Raw genomic sequence first — 26590 nt, forward strand, 5'->3', positions numbered from 1 at the left:
CCCGATCCCCCCTCCCACCTCCCTCTCCACCCCATCCCTCTGGGTCTTCCCAGTGCACCAGGTCCGAGCACTTGCCTCATGCATCCAACCTGGGCTGGTGATCTGTTTCACCCTAGATAATATACATGTTTCGATGCTGTTCTCTTGAAACATCCCACCCTCACCTTCTCCCAGAGTCCACAAGTCTGTTCTATACATCTGTGTCTCTTTTTCTGTTTTGCATATAGGGTTATCAAGATCCAGAACTTTAACGGAAGAGAGAGATTAAGGGAAAGGTCTTTGAAACACTCCTACATGTTCCTCATTTGATTTAAAATACTTTTCTTCCCCTTAGTAATTTCCTGGAGGGAGACTGGATATCACGTTTGTGTTTAATCTCTTACCCAGCAGTCTAGGAAAATTTTTTTATTTTTGTATTTATTTATTTTATCATTTGGCTGTGTTGGGTCTTGTTGCTTTGTGCAGGCTTTCTCTAGTTGCAATAAGCAGAGGCTGCCCTTCGTTGTGCTGTGCGGGGTTCTCATTACGGTGGCTTCTCTTGTTGCTAAGCACAGTGTGTGGGCTTCAGTAGTTGTAGCACTGGGCTTAGTTGCTCTGAGGTATGTAGGATCCTCTTGGACCAGAGATGGAACTTGTGTCCCCAGCATTGCAAGGCAGATTCTTAACCACTGGACCACCAGGGAAGCTCCCTAGGAAAATATTCTTACAGTGCACTAACAGTATCTTGTGTTAAAGTTCCACTGAAGTAAAAAAAAAAAAATTATTATAATAAAATTTAGTTAACAGCCAGAACAGTATTTACTAGTGCCCTGCATATGCAGATTAGGAATGATTGCATTCTGATTGACTGTAGTGATATTCTTAATCTTAAATAATTTAACAGACCTAAAATTGTTTTGACAATAAGAGGTAGTGAATGTGTGAATTTTATTCTTTGTTTCATTTATTTTTCATGGAGGAACTGTAATTCCTCTAAAATTGATGAAGTAACCCAATCTGTTAGAAAAGCAGTGGACTTCATGAAATAATTTGCTTTGTTTTTTCTATTAAAAAAAAAAAAAGCAAAAATACAACAGAAAAATCTTGAAATAATTCCCTTCCCCACTGTTCCTACATTAACTACTTTCATTTTCCATGTTTCAGAAGTCAGCTGCTACAGTGTAATCCCAAATCTGTGTTGTGTTTGGAATACCCTGTAGCATGTTTACGGTCTTTGTACTTCCTTAAGGAAAAAATCAGTAGCTATCCTTTGAAGCTCCATAGTACTATCATTAGATCACTCCTGAGTATACCGGGATTCCCGTCATCATTTTGAACTGCTTCTACCAAGCGGTCAGAGTTACATGTCAACTCCACAGCATTAGAGGAGCCCAAACATGTGCTAGGGTAGGTCGAGCGTCATAAACGTGTTTCCAGCTCAGGATTCCCTTTGTCACTCGCAGCTACTTACCAGCTCTTGAGTCTTCATCCTTAGAACTCTACCAGCTACTTCCGTACTTATTAGAGAAAAAACTGACAGGCAGGCTGCACCCTGTCTAGGAGGGAATTAGAGTTTGAGTAACTTTACCCCCACAAAGTTCTTAGCTCTTGTTGCTGCCTCCACGTCCCATCCCTCAGGTTCACTGGCTTCTTGCAGCTCTGCTCCAATCTTCTCACCCTTCACTGGAAATAGCAGTCTCTATTTCATGGCCATTCTGAAAGGTGCCTCTTTTTTGTGGTCTGCATTATCAGTTTCTGGCCCAGGCTACTAGCTTAAGCACAAAGCACCTCAGAGTTAGGGTGAATATTTCATTATTTTCGACAATTAAGAAAATCTTTTTAAAAAAATCCTGCCAACCACTAGGGAACTCAGTAACATGGTAAACTCAGATTTATGGCTGCCATATATACCTCCTAACACTTTTCCCCTCCCATGTGACTCTTTTATGGTTTATTGTCATTAGCAATGATAAATACAGATAGAAAGAAGTATACTGTTCCCCTCAGATTTGCTGGAACAGAAAATTTGTCAGGAACAACTGAGTTAGGTTACCGGGTGGTTTGTCTTAAGGAGAGACATGCACTGACTTTAGAATAAGAAGATATCTGGCTAACTAATAGGGGTGGGGAGGGAGATGCAAAGAAGTTATGAAAGTTTCCTATCCAGAAAAAAAGTGGGTACAGTGGATATTAAGTATAAGTTTCAATTATGGGGACTTCCCTGGTGGTCCAGAGGTTAGGACTCAGCACTTCAGCTCCCTGGGGTACAGGTTTGATCCCTGGTCAGGGAACTAAGATCCCACAAGCTGTGTGGTATAGTCCAAAAAAAGAGAGAGAGAGAAAGTGTTCATTTCAGGAGGGAATAGTAGAAATTTCATTTGTAGTCTCTGTTGGGGGGGAAGGAATACCTAACTTTAATGAAAGAAAATATGCTTCGGTATTATTTTTGCTGAGTGAATTATTCTCAATCATATCTTGGGCACATGAGAAAATAAGAAGTAGAACTCTTTCTGTAACGTTTACATTGACCATGCCTGGGAAATTGGAAAACACACCTCAATGGTAGTTTATAATGTTGTGTTGTGGCATTTTGGTACCGTCACTTCTTGTCCCTGAAAGCATTTGATAAGAGAAGCACCACCAAGAGTGCAGACAGGAGTGGCAGGGAAGAAAAATAACAAGTTAGAAGGAAGAGAATTAGCAGTGCCCATTCATGAGATGAAGTTAAAAAAAAAAAATGGCTGAAACAAAAGTCTGCTAGGAGGAACGGTGTCCTAAATCAGGTAGTTCAGAGTCTTTTTTAGAAACATGGTGGGTCTCATGAAAACAGATAGCTGCACCTAGATAAGACATAAGAAGAAAACCTAGATTTTCACTTGCTACCAGTGAAAATCATGTGAGATACCAAGAAAACCTTTTTTTTTTGTTGTTCAAAGCAGACTATAACTACATTAGACAAAGTAAGGGGACATCAGACTTACGTCTAATACCCTCAACCTGACTGAGAATGATTATTTTAAAAAGCTTCACGTACAGCCCTGTTTTCTACACTTTTGAGAAATAAAAGCATCTGGTCCAGCCCTGTCATTCACTGCTTGTCACGCCAGGTTTTTCTTTCCAAGAACTTGGGTCAGCCCTCCTGGATGAGCTTCATGCTCCAGCTTACCACCTCTTCAAAACTCTGGTCTCTTCTTGCTTTCCCCCATTCCATTGTTTTCTACTTTCTTTCTTTCTGAAGCTTCTTCTCTTTCCCTTTTATCCCATTAATCTTTTGGGCACTCCCAGGTTGATCTAGTTGCACTCCTATTCCACTACTTTATTATTGTTTGCTGGCGCCAATATTTTTAATAGGACATTTTGAAAAGGATACAAGTTTTACTTAAAATTCATTTATTAATAACTAGTTTTCCAGGAAGTTGGCTGAGATGCCCAAGAGCAAAGTTTTGTTACTGCTTTACCATGCAGATAATACATAATCATCACGTACTTCCGATAAAGGCTTTCACCGCCAAGCTGATATTTTTCAGTGTGTATAGTAAGGTTTTCATACACACAATATTTGTAGAAAAAGATGTTCCATGGAGATGAATTATCCCAATACTAAAACTAAACTTTTGAAAGTTTAAATCTATTATATTTGAAATTTTTGGATAAGTTTTGTCAAATACAGTTTTTTAAACTGATTTAGTCATGATTATGAATAGCAGTTCTTGTACTATGAAATAGTGACTTCCACAATACCAGGCTGTGTAGTGCTGGTTTCGGTACCTTTCCTTTTCCCCCAGTATTGTAGGTAAGCAGTGGCCATTGTCTCATCTCTTAGTGATGGCTCTCTTCTGGGTCCTGTATCTGATCTGCTCTGGGGTCAGGAAGCCAGGGCCCCATAGAGTTTGTGTGAATATTCTGCTTGAATTTAACAGTAGCTGTTTGAATTGCTCATAAGCCTTTTTTTTTTTAACATACTTCTTGGTTTTTGGCTATGTAGATTACCATACTATAGCACCTCATTTTCTAAAGACCAGAAAATCTCATCACATGAAAAATAAAGTGATTTTCATGGACCACTTGCTTAAACTGTGTACAGCAAATCTGACACTTCTTTCCATACAGTGCAGTGGAGTACTGATTATATTTTACTTTGTTTTTTGGTATCATTTCTGTTTCACTTTTTATCTCCACAACCACATTATAAGTTTTTGTGATTGAGCGTAGGGATTCTTGTGATTGTGTTTTCCAGTTAAATATGCATGATTGCTTGATTATAAGGTATAGTAGTGTTCTTTAGACTGTGATTAATTACAAAGTAATTAGTTTCTTTTAAGGAAAAAGAAAACTTAAGCTATTCCTCATGTCCTTTAGGCTGACATTTGTGTTTACTCTTCAGCTTTGCTGATTCTTTTCTATCTTCAAGGGGAGAAAGAAAACTACCTAAATCAGGAACCATGCCCTCTCCACACAGCTCTTTATTGGCCACTGTTTAGATCTAGAATAATGACTACTGAACCCTTTTGACAAATGCTTCAATTTAGTATAATACTCAGTTCATATAGAATCCTACAACTGTAAAACTCCAAGGGGTCGTAGAGATCATTTGGATTCCCTTATTACAGGTTAGAGAACAGAGGCTCACAGAATATCTGGTTTCCTTTTCCCATCATAAAATAGTACCCTCCATTTATATAGAGCTTCATAGTTTCTGATGTGCTCTAAACATCTTTCATTCAGTCTCCTTTGAGTCTCACACTATCTTGATATGTGGTCAAGTATTATTCCTTCTTTACAGATAAGGAAACAGTCTCAAGTTGAGGGCTTGGGCCTTATTCCAATTCTTTGAACCTCTATTCCTGTAGTTTATCACTAGCCCAGCTATTCTTCTTAAACCCTACTTACCTCAAAGTATGTCATTTCACTCTAAATTCATTTCAGGAATAACTGGGTCCTGAGACCTAGAATATGATCTTCCTTGCCCATTAGAGATAACCTCTCTGAAATGCTGAAGTTTCTTTGCTTTTCTGTCTCCAGGATACTCAGAGTACGCAGCATGTCAATGCCACCCAAGCCCAAGGCAGCCACGCCCCACCCCATGTTCCTTCCTGTCTTTCAGTTGAGTGCCAGGAAGGTCAGCTGCTTCCCAGAGTAGGGACCTGCTTATAATACCCCTACATAGTCAGTCTGGCACACAGTGATGTAGTACTTCCCAACCCTCTTTGTATCATTAGATAATTGCCATCCATTAGAGTGTCTGTTACAGGAGTGAGAGTCAAAGTGCTAATTTCTTTTATTACTTAAGAAAACATCTTCCTTCTAGTCACTGTTTAGGTTTCCATCACTGCATATGTACATAATGCTTCCCTGGTGTTTTGTGTGGGCCTGCTTGCATGTGAGTGCTGGGGAAAGCAGGATGTCAGTGTGTCTGAGTCCTGACTTTCAGTCGATCCTTTCCCTTTTCCACATTGTTTTTAAGCAGCTATCCTCAGGGAATGCTCTGGCTCTGTACTCGGATGCAAATCAGCAGGCACTCGTTTTCTCATTCTTGTCTTCTGTGTGGTGCATTTTAGAGCACTTTTAAGGTCACCAGAGAGCTTGCCTTTCATTACAGCCATAGTTCCCAAACCAAATTAAGAAAAGCAGGTCATTTCTTCTACTCTCTCCTGGATGGGGAAAGCCTAAGAATATGTCTTTAATCCTATCCTGTACTCTTTAGACTCCATTTACTACCACCCTCTGGCAATGAAAGAATTAGTTTTCCTTCTGTCTTAGAGTCAACAGAATGAGACTTTCATAGGAATAGGTAAGCAATCTCTGGGTTAATGGCTTCTGCTGCTGCTAAGTCGCTTCAGTCGAGTCCGACTCTGTGTGACCCCATAGTTGGCAGCTCACCAGGCTCCTCCGTCCCTGGGATTCTCCAGGCAAGAACACTGGAGTGGGTTGCCATTTCCTTCTCCAATGCATGAAAGTGAAAAGTGAAAGTGAAGTCGCTCAGTCGTGTCGGACTCCTAGCGACCCTATGGACTGCAGCCTACCAGGCTCCTCCGTCCATGGGATTTTCCAGGCAAGAGTACTGGAGTGGGTTGCCACTGCCTTCTCTGGAGCTAATGATTGGGTTAAGATTATTTCTACATTGATTTTGCCTGCCACAATTCTTGACCATCTCCTTTATGGTTTATTAGGGTCTGTGATCTTGAGAGGAGAGGTACTGGGCAAATATTTAAAATATGTACTTGGATGTATTTAGACCAAGAAAACACTCAGAAACCTCTGGATTGTAGGAATAAATGTAAAATATTACAAATATGACCTGTTCTTCAGGGGAAAAAAATCTTTTGGGAGATTATCAGGACCAATTTGAGTCTCTTTCTCTATATTAAATAGGAATAATGAGACTGGGCGCCATATTTTTAGTGATTATTTACCTTTAGGTAGTAGAAATACAGATTTTTTTCTTTTCTTAGCTTTAAAAATACTGTTTTTTTCCCCAAAGCTTCATATGATGAACACATATTATTCTTTTTCTTTTTTTCTTTAGTTCTACCACTTTATTGCTACCAACCCATCTCCCTCCACCCTCGTGCACACATGCTCAGTCATGTAACCCCATGGACTGCAGCCCGCCAGGCTCCTCTGTCCATTAACTTTTCCAGGCAAGAATACTGGAGTGGGCACATATTATTCTTAAAGATGTATTCATAAGAAGTTTTATTTTTTAAACTAAAGTTACTTACATTATTAAAATTTCCCTGAAAGCCTGTCATATATAGTGAGTTTGGTTGTTTGCCATTGGCATGACAGACTCTATTGAGTCAGCATCATGGGAGGTGAGGCAGCTTTGTCATCTCATTTCTTTTGAAAATTGTTGGAAAGAAAACAAGGTTCCCTTCCCACACCTAGGTTCAGCCAGGAAAAGTGAAAGTGAACATCACTCAGTTGTGTCCAGTTCTTTGCGATCCCATTGACTATACAGTCCATGGACATCTCCAGGCCAGAATACTGGAGTGGGTAGCCTTTCCCTTCTCCAGGGGAATCTTCCCAACCCAGGGATCGAACCCAGGTCTCCCGCATTGCAGGCGGATTCTTTACCAGCTCAGCCAGGAAAACCTGTTAAATTGAAACACTTTATTTTTTTCTATTTTAACGCTTACCTTTCTTCCCTCTCACCCAGGGGTTAAGCATCATAAGCTGTAGATGACAGTTGTTGAGCTTAGGCAGTGGCAGATTGAAGCCGATGGACAGTGGAAAAGGAAGACACACAGCTTTCTAGCACCTCCTGAATTGAGTTCACCTGTAAGGCCTCACATTTAAGCCCTTTTTGCTTTTACACACTCCCCCCTTGCCCTCACCCAGAATTTTAGAATTTGATTCTGTTGCAGATGAGTAATACTAATCTGTGGGCAGAAGTAGACCCTAGCCCATCTTGATACATGTGACCCCAGTAAGCTCAGCCTTTATGTTCTGAGCCTTTCCATATTACCTTTGGGTAGAAGTATAAAGGGACCTCTTTGTACAAAGAAGGGATTTCCATAAAAAGCCTGAAAAGACACCCTGTTTAGAAGAGATGGGTCATGCTCATTTTCATGATCAATATTTATTGACTGTAATGTGCATAGTTGGGATATTTCTTGAAACAAGTATAATATCTCTATTGCCAGCATAGGAAGTTGATATATTTTAGCTCAGTTAACTAAGAAACTGATTACTTTGGCCTCTTGGATTCTTTCAAAATGACCTAGAAAGTATCTTCCTTGAATGATTAAGATTTGAAATGGTTGAAACATAGCCATTAAAAGCATTGGAATTTGTTTCTAAATAGTGACTGAGTGTTGAAATGTTAAGAGTTGGAGAAGTAAATTCACTTATAGAGTTGCTGTTAACTATATATTCACTTAATATATAAATGATGTATTACTTAATATGTCATTTATTCACTTAAGGTATCATCTAGAACATGTAGCTGTTTTATTTTCACTTGTCCCTTCTTCCTAGCTCCTGAGTACAAAAATAAAGTAGCGATTAAAATAACTGAGTAAATTAAAATGAAAAATCAGAAGATTAAAATAGCACCCTTTCACAATATTTTATCAAGGTAAATTAACAGACTGTGGTTCTTAAAAATAGCTCATCTGGAGCATTTCTAAGATGAAAACCTCATCAGAACTATCCCACCACCCACACCCCCTAAAAAACTCCAAAATAAATTTACTTCTGAGCTTGGCTATTGTTAGATAGGGTCTATGATGATCATATTATAAAAGAAACAAAGACTTGGTGCTTTTAAAAAGTATTAGATATAGAAATTTTTTGTCAATACCAGATTTATAATTCAATCTATGATGTTGGAAAGATGAATGTTATTTTTTATCCTCCCCCTCCATGGTTATTCATTGGTTTATTTAGTCTTTTCTGAGTTTGCTTTATAATTCCTGGGTTTTATAAAATTTTTATTGATGTATAGTTGATTTACAGTGTTGTATTATTTTAAGGTGTACAGAAAGGTGATTCAGATGTATTTATTTATATATGTGTATATTCTTTTTTAGATTCTTTTCCAGTATAGATTATTACAAGATATTGAGTATCATTCTCTGTGTTATACAATAGGTCCATGATGGTTATAAATATTATTTTTAGAGTACATAAAATGAAGTTTTTCCAAGTAAAGTACTTTTCACCTAAAATCATTCTCCTAAACTGATAAATACAATATCAAAGGAGGTATGGTTTAATGTAACTAAATAGTCTCTGTGAATTTTAATAATGATTTTATGCTCTTTCAGCCTTATAATTAAAGTGCTTGATGAAGATGGATTTTTTTTGGCCTTGGAGTGATTGTGTATTGCCTCCCTGTTACTTTGATAATACAGATTGCAGGTTCCTTCTATTTAGATGTATGGGATCTCCTATTTATGATCCAGTTTAAGCACTGTGTTGTAGTGTAATACATGTAAATTTTTTTAAAAAGATACACACACATGTATATTTTTCAATAATCTATTATATACTTACTTTCTGCCTCCTTGGAGTTGGTACCAGTGCTACTGTCCATGCCAAACAGTGGCCTGCATCCTTTTCTCCCTGTGTTTTCTGAAGTTCTCTTGCTGACCTGCTTTATTCCCCCTGCCTTCCTGGGACCCACTCCAGAACTAAACTATGCACTGTGTACTGAAACCCAGACATACCAACCTCTAGCAATTACTGACCTCTCTGCCACAGGAAACATTAGAAGCTGTTTTCTATACCAGTTGAGTTTTAGTGAACTCAGTTGACTTGCCATTAAGGTGACATACTTGCTTTTCTATTGAGAAAAAGTTATGAAGTTTTAACTAAAATTTCAAAAATCATTATCTTTCTTCCTATAAAAGTGTATTGTTTAGGATTCAAAGCAATAGAGACTCTTGAAATTATTTCGATGAACATCAGTAACTCTTAACTCTGAAATCTTACAGCTTTTCTCAATAAAATTCCTGTTTCAATTTTCCTTTTTCTTTTTTCCTTGTAGTGGACTTTTGGGAGCAATAAAAATAAGAAGAAAGGAAAAGCCAGAAAAATAGAGAAGAAAGGAACCATGAAGAAACAGGCAAATAAAACTGCTTCCTCAGGCAGTTCGGACAAAGACAGTTCAGCTGAGAGCTCAGCCCCTGAGGAAGGTGAGTCAAGTTAGACCTGGGAGTGAACTCTTACGTGTAGAAGCTGCAGAATCAGACATCAGGGGGACAGGTACCTGATTCACAGTATGGTCTCTGCCTTTATTGCAAGCCTATCTAATCTTTTCAGTGGTCGTGTATCTGTTTAGAATCTGAATGAAGCAAGAAAAATACATACAATTCCAAAGCATTAGTTAGGCCCTTGAAACCCATCCAGGAAACCCACGAGGAGTCCCTGCGTTAGAGTCTCCATCACCTTAACCTGAGAGCCTTCTCTTTCATTTTTCTTGGATATTCATAGGGTAACTGAGGAGGAAAATCCTTGAACCAAATACAAAACTCAGTAAAAAATGTTGTTGTTTTGAAATCATAATTTTTGCTAACACTAGCTTGAAAATAAATTTGTTCCCGGACTAAACTGGTAAACTTTTACATTTCCTTTGAGTAATAACATTTATATACAAACTGGCTTGTACAGAATTGGCCTAACCTGGTTTTAAGCACATGCCTGTGAATGTTAACTCAAATGAGTCAAGCACAAAGTGGCTAGTTTTACTTAATAAAAACTCAGTTGTAATATGTCATGCTTTTTTCCATCACCCTTTGTCCTACCAAGATCCAATTACATTAGAAATTCACTAATCAGTTCAGTGATTTATTAAAACATTGATTCTTTTAAATGCTGACCAATAAATGTAGAAGAAACTGTAGTTTGAAAAAATCACCATTTTCAACCTTCATGGTAATCATTGATTTACTGAAGAGTTATTGACATGTGTTAAAACCACTGGGCAAGAGTTTGTTGAAGAACAAGATGTCTACACAGTCTCAGAGCATCTCCCTATATGTACTATGAAAGGTGGATATGGACTTAAATGGTAAATTTCCTGGGTTTGATCATTGTATATTTGGTTATATAAGAAGAGACTCTCCTTTTTACAAGAATTACTTAACGGTGAAAATTCACAATCTCTGCAGCTTACTCTCAGTTCAGCAAAATAAGTGATAAAAATGTGTACATTGCTTTATATATGCAGACAGAAAGTAAATTGGTGATGTTAACAGTGGGTATTCTTGCAACTTTTTTCTTTGGTCTGTGATTTTTTTGAAAATACAAAAATCCAATTTAAGAAATCATGCTGGTGATTTCTTAATCTAGCGTAAGATTCTGTAACCTGTGTTTGCGTTTGCCAAAGGCGGATCAAGAATTGTCACCAGGGAAATGAGATGACCATGTTCCACTTCACCTAGGAGAGCTTGAGGAGGAATGATTATTAACACGTGTTTTCTGCAGCATCACCTAATCTTGTATTTGGGCTTGTGCTGCAGGTGAAGTGTCAGATTCTGACAGCAACAGCTCCTCCTCCAGTTCAGATTCAGATTCTTCCTCAGAAGATGAGGAATTCCATGATGGCTACGGAGAAGACCTCATGGGAGATGAGGAAGACAGGGCCCGTCTGGAACAGATGACAGAAAAGGAGAGAGAGCAAGAACTGTTCAACCGCATAGAGAAGAGGGAGGTGTTGAAAAAAAGGTAAAGTAGTGGTTCCTTAATGATACATTAATAGAGTAATTTTCCAAAGTTCGCATTTGGAGCCCTGTCTTCCTAGGGTTTAAGACTTGAAATTTTGGTAATTCCTCCGCGGTCCAGGGATTAGGACTCCACCCTTTCACTGCTAAGGGCTCAGGTTCAATACCTGGTTGTGGAAGCAAGCCATGCAGCACAGCACCCCCCATCCAAAAAAATGACTTGAAATTCTCAGTATTTATGAGTTAGGAATCTGACTATCCTTCTAGCATGGTTTTTGTATTTTTTTTTTTCTTCCAAACTCTAATGTTAAATTGCTTTCTGGTATACAAAGGTGTTTCAGTATTTAGGATTACATGTGTAAATGACAAAAGTCAAGGAATTTCCTTATCTCCTGAAAGAATTTCAAGGTGAAAATAAACTTGGCTTTCATGTCAGGAAATAGTCCTCAGAACTAGGATTATTCTTTCCTGACCTAATCATGTGAAAGAAATAGAGAAGCGTTTTCTTTGGCAGCAGGTAGCCCCATTTCATCTGGGAGCCTGGTTGTCCCTTCTGGAGACCAAGTTAAGTCTGGTGAGTTATCCGAGACAAGAATGTTTGGCTTTCAGTCAGCAGCAAGTCATAGACCTTTGTTTTGAGTGTGGATGCTTCCACGGTTACCTATATTGGAACAAACAGGACTTGAGAAACAGTACCAGAGTTGCCAGATGGTTAAGAATGACTTCGAAAATTTGTATTTCTGAACTGTGGAAAGCATAGCAAGAGGTTCTCAACCAAGGCCAGTAGGGCCCTATGGTAAAATCACCAAGTAGCTCAAGAGAAGTAGGTGGCTTATCTCAAGGTTGGTTTTTATGTTTTTCACCTTATATGAATGAGGCAGTTGAAGAATGTTTGCAGTGAGGAGAATTAAGACAGAAGTTCAGAGCCATTCTCAGAAATTTGAAGGTTTTTGTAGCTCATTTGTTTACCTGCAGGTCAGTACATGGTAACTCAGAAACTTTTGTGTAACCATCACTAGCATCCTAATGTGAGATGTAGTGGCAGCACCAGTAATGAGGCATCCTTTTTGGTGTTTTTTTTGTTTTTGGGGGGGTTTTACTTGTTTGGGGGGGTTGTTTTGTTGGTTTTGGAGGTTTTTGTCTTTGTTTTGACTGCTTTGTGCAGCGTGCGGGATCTTAATTCCCTGACCAGGGATCCAACCCATGCCCGCTGCAGTGGAGGCCCAGTCCTAACCACTGGACCTCTAGGGAATCCCCAAAGTGTTGGTTTTGGTTGTTAGGTTCTTCCCCTATTCTAGCTTTCTCTTTTTTATTATTTATTTACTTACTTATTCAAACTTAGTGCATAAAGGTAACTTGGTTGTATAAAGAGCACTGATATTTTCTGTCAGAAAGTCTAGGCTCAAGTCCAACTCACTAGCCAGGTGATCTGACCCTCCTCCTGCCTCAGCCTCCCCTTGAGGGATTGTTGTAAGTTCAGAGTGAGATGATACATGTAATAGTTGATATACAATATTATATAAGTAACATGTATAGTAATTCACAATTTTTAAAGGTTATACTCCATTTATATTGTTTACTGTTGTTCAGTTGCCAAGTTGTGTCTGAGTCTTTGTGACCCCATGGACTGCAGTACACCAGGCTCCTCTGTCCTCCACTATCTCCCAGAGTTTGCTCAAACTCATGTCTATTGAATCAGTCATGCTATCTAACCATCTCATCTTCTGCCACCCTCTTCTCCTTTTGCCTTCAGTTTTTCCCAGCATCACAGTCTTTTCCAGTGAGTCGGCTGTTCACGTTAAATAGACATAGTAGGAGAAGGAAATGGCAACCCACTCCAGTATTCTTGCCTGGAGAATCCCATGAACGGAGGAGCCTGGTAGGCTACAGTCTATGGGGTCGCAAGGAGTCGAACACAACTAAGCGACTTCACTTTCACTTTTACCATTATTCACTAAAACCAAGTCTTTTAGTGTGTATTGCTGGAAAGCATAATTTTCCTGCCATCTCATGCAATTAGTTATTGGACTCCTCAACAGAACTATACAGTTATTACAATTAAATTTTATCTCATTAGATTAAAACTTATTTTTGGATTCTCTGTTGGTTATATAATAACCTATTTATCTATCATGTATCATCTACTTAAATGCCTTTTTTTTCTGTTTTCCCTATTTCTTAACATTAATCAAGCACCTACTATATACCAGGCATTCTTGATGTAGATATTAGAGATCCAAAAATGAATTAAATATCCGCTGCCTTCAAAGACTCCTCATGCTCTTGGATAAGACTAATTATTCATAATAAATTTGAGAGCAAAAAGGTAGAAACAACTAAATATGTCCAGAGTGATATGTGAGATAAGAGAATCTTCACAAAGCAGATGACATTTTAGGCCAGATTTTATAATGATGATAATAGGCACTATTATTCCCTAATATTCATTCAGTAAATACTGACCAACTTATCTAATAATCAGTTATTGAATGTTGATCATATTTCTGGCATCCACATTGGGAGTTTCAGTAGTAAATCACACAGACATGGAACTTAGTGTCTAAAATAATTCCATAATTACAAGTTATTAAGTACTTTATTAAAAGTGAGTGTCAACATAATATAGTGCTTTAAAAGCATGGATTTTGAGATCAGATTATCTTGTTACAAATCCCCAGTTCTACTACTTACCAGATGTATGACCTTATGTAAATAACTTTTTTTGTACTTCTTTGTACTTTGTACTTCATCTAAAAAATGGGAATAAAAATAGCACTGACTTAAATAAATAAATAAATAAATAGACATAGTATTGGAGCTTCAGCTTCAGCATCAGTCCTTCTTATGAATATTCAGGGTTCATTTCCTTTAGGGTTGACTGCTTTAATCTCCTTGTAGTCCCAGGGACTCTCAAGAGTCTTCTCCAGCACCACAATTCAAAAGCATTTATTCTTTAGCACTCAGTCTTCTTTATGGTCCAACTCTTAAATCTGTACATGAATATTGGAAAAATCAAACATACAGACCTTTGTCAGCAAAGTGATGTATCTGCTTTTTAATATGCTGCCTAGCTTTGTTACAGCTTTCCTTCCCAGGAGCAAGCATCTTTTAATTTCATGGCTGCAGTCACCATCTGCAGTGATTTTGAAGCCCAAGAAAATAAATCTGTCATTGCTTCCAATTTTTCCCCTCCTGTTTGCCATGAAGTGATGGGACTGGATGCCATGACCTTAGTTTTTTGAATGTTGTGTTTTAAGCCAGCTTTTTCAATCTCTTCTTTCTTCCTCATCAAGAGGCTCTTTAGTTCCTCTTCACTTTCTGCCACTAGAGTGGTATCATCTGCACATCAGAGGTTGCTGATATTTCTCCTTGCAATCTTGATTCCCGCATGTGATTCATTCAGCATTTCATATGATGTACTATGTATAAAGTTAAATAAGGGTGACAGTGTACAGCCTTGTTATACTCTTCCCAGATTATATTGTTAGTTATTGTAAATATTGGCTATATTCCATACTGTACAATATATGCTCGTATCTTATTTTATACATAGTAGTTTGTACCTCTTAATTCCCTACCCCTATAGTGCCCCTCCCCACTTTCCTCTCCTCAGTGGTAACCACTAGTTTATTCTCTGTGTCTGTGGATCTGTTTTTTTGTTTTTGTTGTTATATTCATTAGTTGTATTCATTTGTTGTATTTTTTAGATTTCACATATAAGCGATATCATACAGTATTTGTTCTCCTGGGTCTGACTTACTTCACTTAGCGTGTGCTATGTAGTTTCAGTCGTATCCGACTCTCTGCGACTCAGTGGACTGCAGCCCTCCAGGCTCCTCTGTCCATGGGATTATCTAGGCAATAATACTGAAGTGCCATTTCCTCCTCCAGAGGATCTTCCCCACCCTGGGATCGAACCTGCATCTCTTAGGTCTCCTTCATTGGCAGGCAGGTTCTTTACCACTAGTGCCACATGGGAATCCCCTTTCTTAGCATCAGTTCAGTTCAGTTCAGTCGTGTCTGACTCTTTGCAACCCCATGAACCACAGCACGCCAGGCCTCCCTGTCCATCACCAACTCCCGGAGTTTACTCAAACTCATGTCCATTGAGTCAGTGATGCCATCCAGCCATCTCATCCTCTGTCGTCCCCTTCTCCTCCTGCCCCCAATTCCTCCCAGCATCAGGGTCTTTTCAAATAAGTCAACTCTTCGCATGAGGTGGCTAAAGTATCGGAGTTTCAGCTTCAGCATCAGTCCTTCCAATGAACACCCAGGACTGATCTCCTTTAGGATGGAATGGTTGGATCTCCTTGCAGTCCAAGGGACTCTCAAGAGTTCTCCAACACCACAGTTCAAAAGCATCAAGTTTTCGGTGCTCAGCTTTCTTCACAGTCCAACTCTCACATCCATACATGACCACTGGAAAAACCATAGCCTTGACGAGACGGACCTTCGTTGGCAAAGTAATGTCTCTGCTTTTTAATATGCTATCTAGGTTGGTCATAACTTTCCTTCCAAGGAGTAAGTGTCTTTTAATTTCATGGCTGCAATCACCATCTGCAGTTATTTTGGAGCCCCCAAAAATAAAGTCTGACACTGCTTCCACTGTTTCCCCATCTATTTCCCATGAAGTGATGGGACCAGATGCCATGATCTTAGTTTTCTGAATGTTGAGCTTTAAGCCAACTTTTTCACTCTCCTCTTTCACTTTCATCAAGAGGCTTTTTAGTTCTTTACTTTCTGCCATAAGGGTGTTGTTATTTGCATATCTAAGGTTATTGATATTTCTCCTGGCAATCTTGATTCCAGCTTGTGCTTCTTCCAGCCCAGCATTTCTCTCTTAGCATAATCCCCTGCAAATTCATCCATGTTGTTGCAAATGGCAAAGTTTCATTCTTTTTTTATGGCTGAGTAGTGTTCTGTTGTGTGTGTGTATGTGTGTGTGTGTGTGTGTATACACCACATCTTCTTTATCCATTCATTGCATATCTTAGTAATTGTAAATAATGTTGCTATGAACATGGGAGTGTGTGATCTTGTTGAACTAGTTTTTTGTTGTTTTTGTTAAATATATACCCAGGAGTGGATCATGTGGTGATTCTGTTTTTAGTTTTTTGAGAAACCTCTATACTGTTTTCCACACTGGCTGCGCCGATTAATTTTCCTCCATTTGTTCTTTGTGTTCTCTTTGATGATAGCCATTCTGTGAGGTAATAATACCTCATTGTGGTTTTGATTTGCATTTCCATAATGATTAGTAATATTGACCATCTTTTCGTGTGCCTATAGGTCATCTGCATTTCCTCTTTGGAAAAATGTCTATCCAGGTCTTCTGCTCATTTTTTTATCAGGTGTTGTTTTTTTGATTGTGAGTTGTATGAACTGTTGATATATTTTTTATATTAACTCCTTATCAGTTTTATCATTTGCAAATATTTTCTCCCATTCAGTGGGTTGTCTTTTTGTTTTGTCAATAGTTTCCTTTACTCTTTTAAAAGCTTTTAAGTTTAATTAGGTCCCATTTGTTTATTTTTGCTCTCATTTCCTTCACTTTGGGAGACAGATCCAAATAAATATTGCTATAACTTACCTCAAAGAGTATTCTGCTTATGTTTTCCTCTAGGAGTTTTATGGTTTCTGGTCTTACATTTATGTCTTTAATCCATTTTGAGTTTTTTGTTTTTTTTTTTTAATGTTCTGATATTTTTTTTTTTTTTTTTTGCATGTAGCTGTCCAGTTTTCCAGCACCTCAGGTATTAACTTTTGAAAATAACTTTATTCAGCTATATTTTTACACACCATAGAATCCACCCATTGAAAGTGGTTGAAAGTGATTCAATGATTTTTTTTTTTATATATTGATAAAGAAACCTGAGCACCAAAGAATTAATGCTTTTAAACTGTGGTGTTGGAGAAGACTCTTGAGAGTCCCTTGGACTGCAAGGAGATCCAACCAGTCCATCCTAAAGGAGATCAGTCCTGGGTGTTCATTGGAAGGACTGATGTTGAAGCTGAAACTCCAAAATTTTGGCCACCTGATGCGAAGAGCTGACTCATTTGAAAAGACCCTGATGTTGGAAAAGATTAAAGTCAGGAGGAGAAGGGGATGACAGAGGATGAGATGGTTAGATGGCATCACCGACTCAATGGACATGAGTTTGGATAAACTCCAGGAGTTGGTAATGGACAGGGAGGCCTGGCGTGCTGTGGTTCATGGGGTCGCAAAGAGTCAGACACGACTGAGCTACTGAACTGAACTGAAAGTTGTATAGCCATTGCCACAGTTAATTTCAGAACAGTTTCATCACCCAAGGAAAAAACCCTGTACTTACTGGTATTCAGTTCTATTGCCTCCTAGCCTTAGGAAACCACTAACTTACTTTGTGTCTTTATAGATTTGCCTAATTCTGGGCATTACATATAAATGGAATCATAAATATATAGTTTTTTGTGCCTGACTTCTTTCAGTTGGCATATTTTTGAACTTCATTCATGTAGCATGTGTCAGTACTTCATTCCTTTTTATGGCTGAATAATATTTCATTAAGTGTATACGTCACATTTTGTTTACCTGTTAATCTGTTTTGACCTCTTTTTGCTGTTATGAATACTACTACTATGAACATTCATGTACAAATATTTGAGTATCTATTTTCAGTTCTTTTGGATATATACCTAAGAGTGGAATTGCTGAGTCATATGGTAATTTTATGTTTAACTTTTTGAGAAACCACCAAACTGTTTTCCAGAGCAGCTGCATCATTTTACTTTCCCCCAAGCAATGTATGAGAGTTCCAGTTTCTCCATATCCTTGCCAACACTTGTTATTTTTCCATAATAACTATCCTGGTGACTGTGAAGTATCTCATTATGGTTTTGATTTACATTTTCCTGTTGACTAATAATGTTTAGAATCTTTTCAAATCCTTGCTGGAGAAATTTTTGTTCAAATGCTTTGCCTGTTTTCTAAATTGGGTTATTTTTTTGTTGTTAAGTTTTAAGAGTTCTTTATGTATTCTGGTTACTAGGCCCTTATCGGAGAAGGAAATGGCAACCCACTCCAGTTTTCTAGCCTAGAGAATCCCGCGGACAGAGGAACCTGGTGGGCTGCTGTCCGTAGGGTCGCACAGAGTCAGACACGACTGAAGCAACTTAGCATGCATGCATGCATTGGAGAGGAAATGGCAACCCACTCCAGTATTCTTGCCTGGAGAACCCCAGGGACAGAGGAGCCTGGTGGGCTGCCGTCTGTGGGGTCGCACAGAGTTGGACACAACTGAAGCGACTTAGCAGCAGCAGCAACAGGCCCTTATCGGATACATAATTTTCTAGTATCTTTTCCCATTCTCTAGGTTGTATTTTTCACTGTCAAGTATTGCTTAATGCACAAAATTTTAAAATTTGTGTGTACAGTAAATGTTTTCTTTTCTTGCTCAAGCTTATGGTATCATAGCTAAGCTTTTATTGCCAAATCCAGTCATGAACATTTACCCCCATGTTTTCTAATAAGTTATAGTTTTAGTTCTTATATTTAGATCATTGATTTTTTTTTTTTAATTTTACATTGGAGTATAGTTGATTTACATGATTTACAGTGTTGTGTTCATTTCAGGTATACAGCAGAGCAATTCAATTATACATATATCTATTCTTTTCAGAATCTTCTCCCATATAGACTATTACAGTGTATTGAGTAGCATTCCCTGTGGTCACAGTACGTCTTTGTTGGTTATCTATTTTACATGTAGTATTATGTATATATCAGTCCCAACCTCCTAATTTACCCCTCTGCCCCTCATTGATCCATTTTCAGATCTCTGTCTGTCTCTCTTTTTATAGTGTGAGGTATGAATTCAGCTTTATTATTTGGTGTAGTTATCCAGTCGTTCAGTATCACTTGTTGAAAAGACTGTTCTTTCCCCAGTCTTGGCCCCATTGTTGAAAATCAGTTGTCTGTGGATGTATGGATTTATTTGTTGACTCTATTCTGTTCCATTGATCATTGTTTATTATTATGCCAATATCATACAGTTTTGATTACTGTAGCTGTGTAGTCAGTTTTTAACTTGTGAAGTGTTAAGTTATCCAACTTTGTTCTTTTTCAAAATTGTTTTGGCTATCTGAGGCCCTCTGCATTCCCATAGGAATTTTAGTATCAGTGTATCAGTTTTCACAGCAGTGAAAAGAAACAACTGGGATTTTTATAGGAATTGTGTTGAACCTGTTTATCAAATTTGCAAGTGTTGCCATCTTAAGTCTTTGAATCTGTGAATATGGTATCTTTCTACTTACTTATATATTGTTTAATTTCTTCCAACAGTTCTTTAGTTTTTGGTGTAAAAGACTAACACTTGTTTTGTTAAATTTATTCCTAAATTTTTTTTTTTTTTTTTTTGGATGCTACTGTAAATGGAATTGTTTTCTTTGTTTCATTTTTGGATTGTGCATTGCAAGTATATTGAAATACAATTAATTTTTGTGTATTGACCCTATTAAGAGCTAAGTAAAAAATTTATAATTGGAGTTATTTTATAATGTTATGAAAAGTTTAATATTCTTATATTCTTATTGTTTATCCCTTCCATAAAATTCCTTAAATTCACACAAAACAATAGTTTTGTTTCATAAAAGCCTGATTTTTGTTACAGGGAGAGAGCCTCAATTGCATTTGTTTAAGAGAATAGCATATTTATTCACATGTTTACTGGGGTAGAGCTGAGGGAGTTATTTTTCCTAAATAAGAAAAATGTCGAGTGGTATTTTTAAAATACAGCCTGTGTCTTGACCACCTTCAAAGTGTGACAGTGATTCTCTGTGGCTCCATTATGTTTCTAATGAGACACCATTGGAGTTAATCCAGTAATTAACTCTTTTCTTCCATTTTGTGAAGTTGAGGAAGAGCTGTGTATTACCAACAAGATACAGGAGGATCCTAAATATCTTCTCTCATGTTTGAGTCTATTTCAACTGAATGCTATCCAGTACTTTTGGTGTGCTTATATTCAGTATTTCTAACGTACTTAATATATTGGAGTTCCTTGTAGGAAACCAAAACATTAACTCCTTCCCCCCCACTTATTTTCTTTCTCCTATCTAATAGAAGTCAGTCCTTACAAATATTTCATTGCCACTTAAAAACCAAATAAATATCTTTTAAACAGATTTGAAATCAGGAAAAAACTGAAAACAGCCAAAAAGAAAGAAAAGAAAGAAAAAAAGAAAAAGCAAGAAGAGGAGCAGGAAAAGAAAAAATTGACACAGATTCAGGAATCTCAGGTAGGAGATACAATAGTCCTTGTTATTCAAAGAGTAATACCTCTGTTTTGAGTGTGTATGTATGTTTATGTAAAAGATGGGTTTATATTATAATCAGCTTAGGTCAGTTAGTGCAAGACTGCTCATGTGGGGTCTTCATCTTATAGGTTTCATTAATCTCTGGACATATCATTTTACCATTTGCTGTTCTATTTAACTCCTTGGGAATTCTGCTGAAGGCTGCATGTAAAGAAGCAGCTCATTGGTGTGTGAGCATTCCTTAAGGGAACGTTGGTAAACTTCCTGTCCCAGGTAGCTAAATTGGTTATGATGTTTACTCAGGTGTATGTCATCCTGGACTTGGTAATAAATGTAGCTGGGAAAATTAGTCATCTCTGCGTTTATCACAAAAAGCTTTGTTGACAGTATTAACAAATATTAGCCACGATCTAGGGAGTCCTTTCAGAAAGTGTTTACTCTGATATTTCTTTGGCTTTCTCTTTATTAGCCAGATAAGACAGGGACTCACTATACTGCTCAGTCCACTTTGTCCACAAGAGGATGCTGTCTCCCCTTAAGCAAATTTCAGTTTCTGCAGCCAATATAGCTTCACATTGGAGAACTGAATTATTGTTAGTTACGGAGAATGTAATCAGCTATTGGTGAAAAGAACCATCCTACACAACTTTCCCTTCCCAGGTAACATCCCACAACAAGGAACGACGTTCCAAACGGGATGAGAAACTGGATAAGAAATCTCAAGCCATGGAGGAACTAAAGGCAGAGCGAGAAAAACGGAAGAACAGAACAGGTAAGTGGGGAAAATGTAATGGCTTTTTGTGTCTTTGATCATATGATTTAACTTCCTGATGCCATTTTTATCCCCCCCCCCCCTTTAGCTCTCAATTTTAGACAGTTCCAAACACAGAATAGTATATTTATCTATTTTTATTTATTTGGTTGCACCAGGTCTTAGTTGTGGCATGTGGGATCTTTAGTTGCAGCATGTGGAATCTTTAGTTGCAGCATGTGAACTCTTGAGTTTTGATGTGTGGGATCTAGTTTCCTGACCAGGGATTGAACCCAGGCCACCTGCATTGGGAGTGCAAAGTCTTAGCCACTGAACCACCAGGGAAGCCCCTCTTTGGGTTATTTTAAAGTAAAAGTAAATCCCAGCATCATCACATTTCAACCATAAATACTTCAATATGTATTTCTAAAAGATTAGGACTCTTAAATATAACTATAGTACCATTACCACAGCTAAAAAAAGTGACAAATATTTTTCTTTCAGTCTGTAGGTTGTCTTTTTGTTTTATTTATGGTTTCCTTTGCTATGCAAAAGCTTGTAAGTTTGAGTTAGTCCCATTTGTTTATTTTGCTTTTATTTCTATTGCCTTGGGAAACAGAAAACATTGGTGTGATTTATATCAGAGAATGTTTTGCCTGTGTTCTCTTCTAGGAGTTTTATGGTGTCATGTCTCATATTTAAGTCTTTAAGCCACAAAATGGTGATATCATTCTTTCATCTACTATCTGGTATACTTATATAAAAAGAAACTTACCAGCTATTCAGTTACCACCAGGGACATTTTGTATTTACTAGTTCTCAAAAGAATGAGATAGTTCCTTAGCAAACTCCAACTGTAACCAGTGAGATTTGTTTGTTTGTTTTGAATATCCTTGGGAACTCATGGATTTTTAACATACTTTAAGTTTTTATTCCATTGCAATTATTATTGTTGAGACTCAAATTGTCTTATATTCAACCAGTTGTAGCATGCTACTAGATTGGTTATTACTTCTAAGTCTTTTCGGTATTCAGAGCTAGGATTTTTTTTTTTTTTTTAGGGTAAATTTATTTTGAGCCTCATACTGATATATCTGTTTCAAAACTAGGATGCCAAGGTTTTTTTGCTTTGTTTTGTTTTTGCTTTATAACAACTTTCTTGAGGTATAATTAAGGAACCATGCTGTTTACTCATTTAAAGCATACAGGGCAGTGGCCTTTAGTATATTCACAGCTGTGTAATAAAACTCAATGAGCTTTCAAATGTTTCATTACTCTAAAAAGAAACCTCATATCCCTTAGCTGTCACCCCCTCAGTCCTGTTATTTCCCAGCCCTAGGCAACCACTGGTCTACTTTCTGTTACTATGGACTTGCCTGTTCTGGACATGTCCTATAAATGGAATCATATACTATATGGTCTCTTGTGTCTGACTTCTTTTACTTAGCATGCTTTCTGGATTCACCCATGTTGTAGCATGTATCATACTTCTTCCTTTTATGTCTGAATAATGTTCCATTATATGTCTGTACACGTTTTATTTGTCCCTTCACCTCTTGAGCGACACTGGATTGTTTTCACTTTTTGACTGGTACAAATAATGCTGCTCTGAGCATTTATGTGTAAGTTGTTGGGTAGACAGATTTTCACTTCTCTTGCCTATACATTTAGGAGTGGAATTGTTGAAGCATATCGTAACTTTGTGTTTGACCTTTTGAGAAACTGCCAGGCAGTTTTCCAAGAGACTTAACCATTTTGCATTTTCACCAGCAATGTATGAGCATTCTCCCCTGTTTTCACATCCTCACTAGCACTTGTCATTGTCTTTTCTATTATAACCATCTTAGTGGGTATGAAGTGGTACCTTATTGTGGTTTTGAGTTGCCTTTTTCTAATGACTAGTGATATTGAGCATTTTTTGGTATGCTTATTGGCCATTTGGATATCTTCTTTGATGAAATGTCTAGTCAAGTCCTTCGCCTGTTTTTTAATCAAGTTCTCTGTTTTTTGTTGTTATTGAGTAGAAGGACTTCTTTAATTATTTTCGATTTTAGTCCTTTATCTGATATATGATTTACAACTGTTTTCTCCTGATCTGTAGGTTGTCTGTTTCCTCTTGATAGTGTTGTTTGATGCATAAAAGTTAATTTTGATGAGGTACTATTTATCACTGTTTATCTACTTTTTTTCTTTTGTTGCCTGTGCTTTGGATATCATATCCAAGAAATCATTGCCAAATGCAGTGTCATAAAGTTTTCCCCCTATTTCCTTCGAAAAGTTTGATAGTTTTAACTGTTACATGTAGATCTTTGATTCATTTTAATTTTTTTGTATGGCGGGAGGTAAGAGTCCACTTTTTTTTTTTTCTGTCATGTGGGATATCTAGTTTTCCTAGCGCAAGGTTTTGAGATGACTATCATTTCCCTATTGATTGGTCTTGACATCCTTGTCAGAAATCATCTAACCATAGACGCAAGGGTTTATTTCTGGGCTGTCTATTTCATTGGTCTGTAGATCTTTCAAATGACTTTTTTAAAGTCACTTGTTGGGAGTTCCTTGGTGGTCTACTGGTTAGAATTTGATGCTTTCACTGCCTTGGCCTATGTTCAATCCCTGGTCAGGGTCTTGAGATCCCACAAGCCAGGTGGTGTGGCCCAAAAAAAAGTCACTTACTAGAGTTCTTTTTGTGTGGTTGTGCCATCAAGTGAATACCTTGTTTCATTTTGTTTGTGATCTGTAAAGATGACATTATTATTATTATTATTTGCTTTATGATTATATAAAATACAAGGTTCCAAAGTCAAACTTTCTAAATAAGGTATGTTCAAAGAAATTTAGCACCTATACTCTTCTGTTTCACTCCTTGCCTCCCTCCCGTAGTCGGCAGCCTTCCTTTTTAGTTTTTTGAACAAAAGGAACAGATTCACCTTCCATCTTGAATTAATGGTAGCACATTATACACACTTTTCTCTCCCTTGCTTTTTTCACTTACTCATATTTCTAGAGATAACTCCTTAGTTTTTAGGTCAAGCAGTGGTTGGTAGACTACCTGTTTTGTAATGATTTGATTGGAATACAGTGATGCCCATTTTTTCTTTCTGTGGCTGCTTTCTGTCTATAGTAGCAAAGTTGTGTAGTTGATACAGTAACCATATGAAGCCCATCCTAAAATACTTACTATCTGTTGATTTAAAAGATTTTCTGACTCAGGATGCAATGTAATGGCTCAACTTGGCTCATTCCTTGTTTCACAGCTGCAGGGTAGTTCACTGGGTCAGTGTGCTAGAGGTGATTCAGCCACTCCCCTTTGCAGACATTAGGGTTGTTTTCAGTCTTGTGCTATTACATGTAGTGCTGTAAATTCAAAATAAGTTTTCCCTGAAAGACTCTGAAGACATCTTTAGTTTTTCCTCATTTTTCCTGCCCATCTCCAAGTGTCTTGAGAACAATAAAAGACAAGCGTCAGCAGAGTTGGTGTCTCTTTTTGCCCACTTAGTGACTATCTTCCAACACACCTCCACCTCCTTTATTTTTGTCTGCTGGGGCTTGACATTTGGTATGACTTTAAACTTTCTGGGTAACTCACTTGTATAGATAGCCCAAAGTAATCACTATCCAGGCCAGAGACGATGGAGCTATCTATTAAATCTTTTTCTACATTCCAGTCCTTTTTTTCAGAGATGAAAGATGTTTCAGTTTCTTATTGAGAGAACCTCAGTTAAACATTTCCTTTTTATTTTTAAAGCTGAGCTCCTCGCCAAGAAACAGCCATTAAAAACCAGTGAGGTGTACTCTGACGATGAGGAGGAAGAGGAGGATGACAAGTCCAGTGAAAAGTCAGATCGTTCATCCCGAACATCATCATCTGATGAGGAAGAGGAGTAAGCTGTGCACATTTTGGTCTAGTAGTCAGGATGGGTGGGTTCTATGGGGAAAGGCTTAGTGTAGTTTCCAAATATCTCCTCCTGTTTGGTGACAAACTGTGGTTTGGTCAAGTACCCTGAATTGCTGAGCTGAGTTTGCTAGCACATTAGCCAAATAGGCTTCTGCCTTTGGCTTGTAGACTGCGCCCCCTGAACATTTCATCAGGATTTGGCAGGTAGGAATTGCCTTCATGTCACCCTCGAATTGGCCAAGAGCTTACATTAGTTTTCTTTCTCTGATAGTGGGTTGTCTGGGATGGCAGCCTCATTCGAGACAGTTTACAGTCCTGGTTGGGAATAGGATTGTAGTCACACTTTCCTGTTGCTTCATGTATTTTTATTTACCTTGATCTGTTAGTACAATGAACATTTTTCCCAGCGTCCTTTGTTCCTCACAGGAAAGAAGAGATCCCTCCAAAATCACAACCAGTCTCCTTACCAGAGGAATTGAATCGGGTTCGATTATCACGGCATAAGCTGGAACGTTGGTGTCATATGCCCTTCTTCGCTAAAACAGTCACAGGATGTTTTGTACGGATTGGCATTGGAAACCACAACAGCAAACCAGTTTACCGGGTTAGTATTTCTTTCCTTGGACAGTTGTAAGATGTTTTAAATATAATGATTCTTGGCTAAGAGTATGAACTGCTGAACAGACCTGTCACTTTTCTGCTACCATTTGATGGGAAAATAGATTCCAGTTGAGATGTCTTAGATTGGCCACAATCTGAGACAACCAGGGATCAAGCTGACCTGCTGCCAGGAAGAGTACTTGGAGCCTAAAAGTTTAGATTTAGAATGATTTTCCAAAAGCAAGACGGGAGACATTTATGAAATCTTTTTCAGGAGTTATGTAATCTGGAAGATGTATTCATTTGAAAAATAATGAAAAATTTCCACGTTACATACTAAGTGACTTCTGGAACAGGGAGTTATATTGAGGTTTAAAAAATAAACAAAACCTTCCAACCTGTTGAGATTATTTTGTGAGTTCCAGCTCTGCTTCTGTGGTCTAGATGACTAGAACATAACTGGTTGGTTTTTTTTTTTTTTCTTTTCTTTTTTTGTTTGTTTTGTTCTAAGTTGTTTGATTTTAACCTGTGTTTTACCCCCTTGTGTGAGGACCAGTGGCCATGCCACGTCCCAGAAACCTTGGCAACAGAAACAGACCTCATGGTCTTCACATTTGATTGATAAAACTGACCTCTGAAAGCCAAGTGCACCCCCAATAAGGCAGAATTAAGTTAGAGGAGAATTTGCCAGTGGGCCCCACCAGGCTAACTGCATCCTCACTTACTCTGGGCACAGGTGCTTGGCTGTCAAAGTCCTAAACCTGAGAATGGTGCCCAGAACACCTTGAAGCTGTGGGCTCCTCTCAGTTTAGGTTCACTCATCTGCACTCAGACAGATGAAGCCAGAGGATGGGGCGGAGGACTTCGAACGAGTGTGTTGTGACTGGTGTCTCTGTCCTCACT

At 38.0% G+C, this 26590-nt stretch overlaps 1 protein-coding gene across 1 annotated transcript in view; it reads left to right on the forward strand.

The window, feature by feature from the left end:
• Positions 1 to 26590, forward strand: part of RTF1 (RTF1 homolog, Paf1/RNA polymerase II complex component) — a 46607-nt gene that overhangs the window by 12693 nt on the left and 7324 nt on the right. The window contains exons 3-8 of the mRNA XM_020877567.2: positions 9473 to 9620; positions 10947 to 11151; positions 20309 to 20423; positions 21102 to 21213; positions 24938 to 25073; positions 25514 to 25691. Coding sequence (XP_020733226.2) covers positions 9473 to 9620; positions 10947 to 11151; positions 20309 to 20423; positions 21102 to 21213; positions 24938 to 25073; positions 25514 to 25691 — 894 coding nt within the window. The remainder of the gene's footprint in view (positions 1 to 9472; positions 9621 to 10946; positions 11152 to 20308; positions 20424 to 21101; positions 21214 to 24937; positions 25074 to 25513; positions 25692 to 26590) is intronic.

Source organism: Odocoileus virginianus, chromosome 6 (assembly GCF_023699985.2).
Source record: "Odocoileus virginianus isolate 20LAN1187 ecotype Illinois chromosome 6, Ovbor_1.2, whole genome shotgun sequence".
NCBI lineage: Eukaryota > Metazoa > Chordata > Mammalia > Artiodactyla > Cervidae > Odocoileus > Odocoileus virginianus.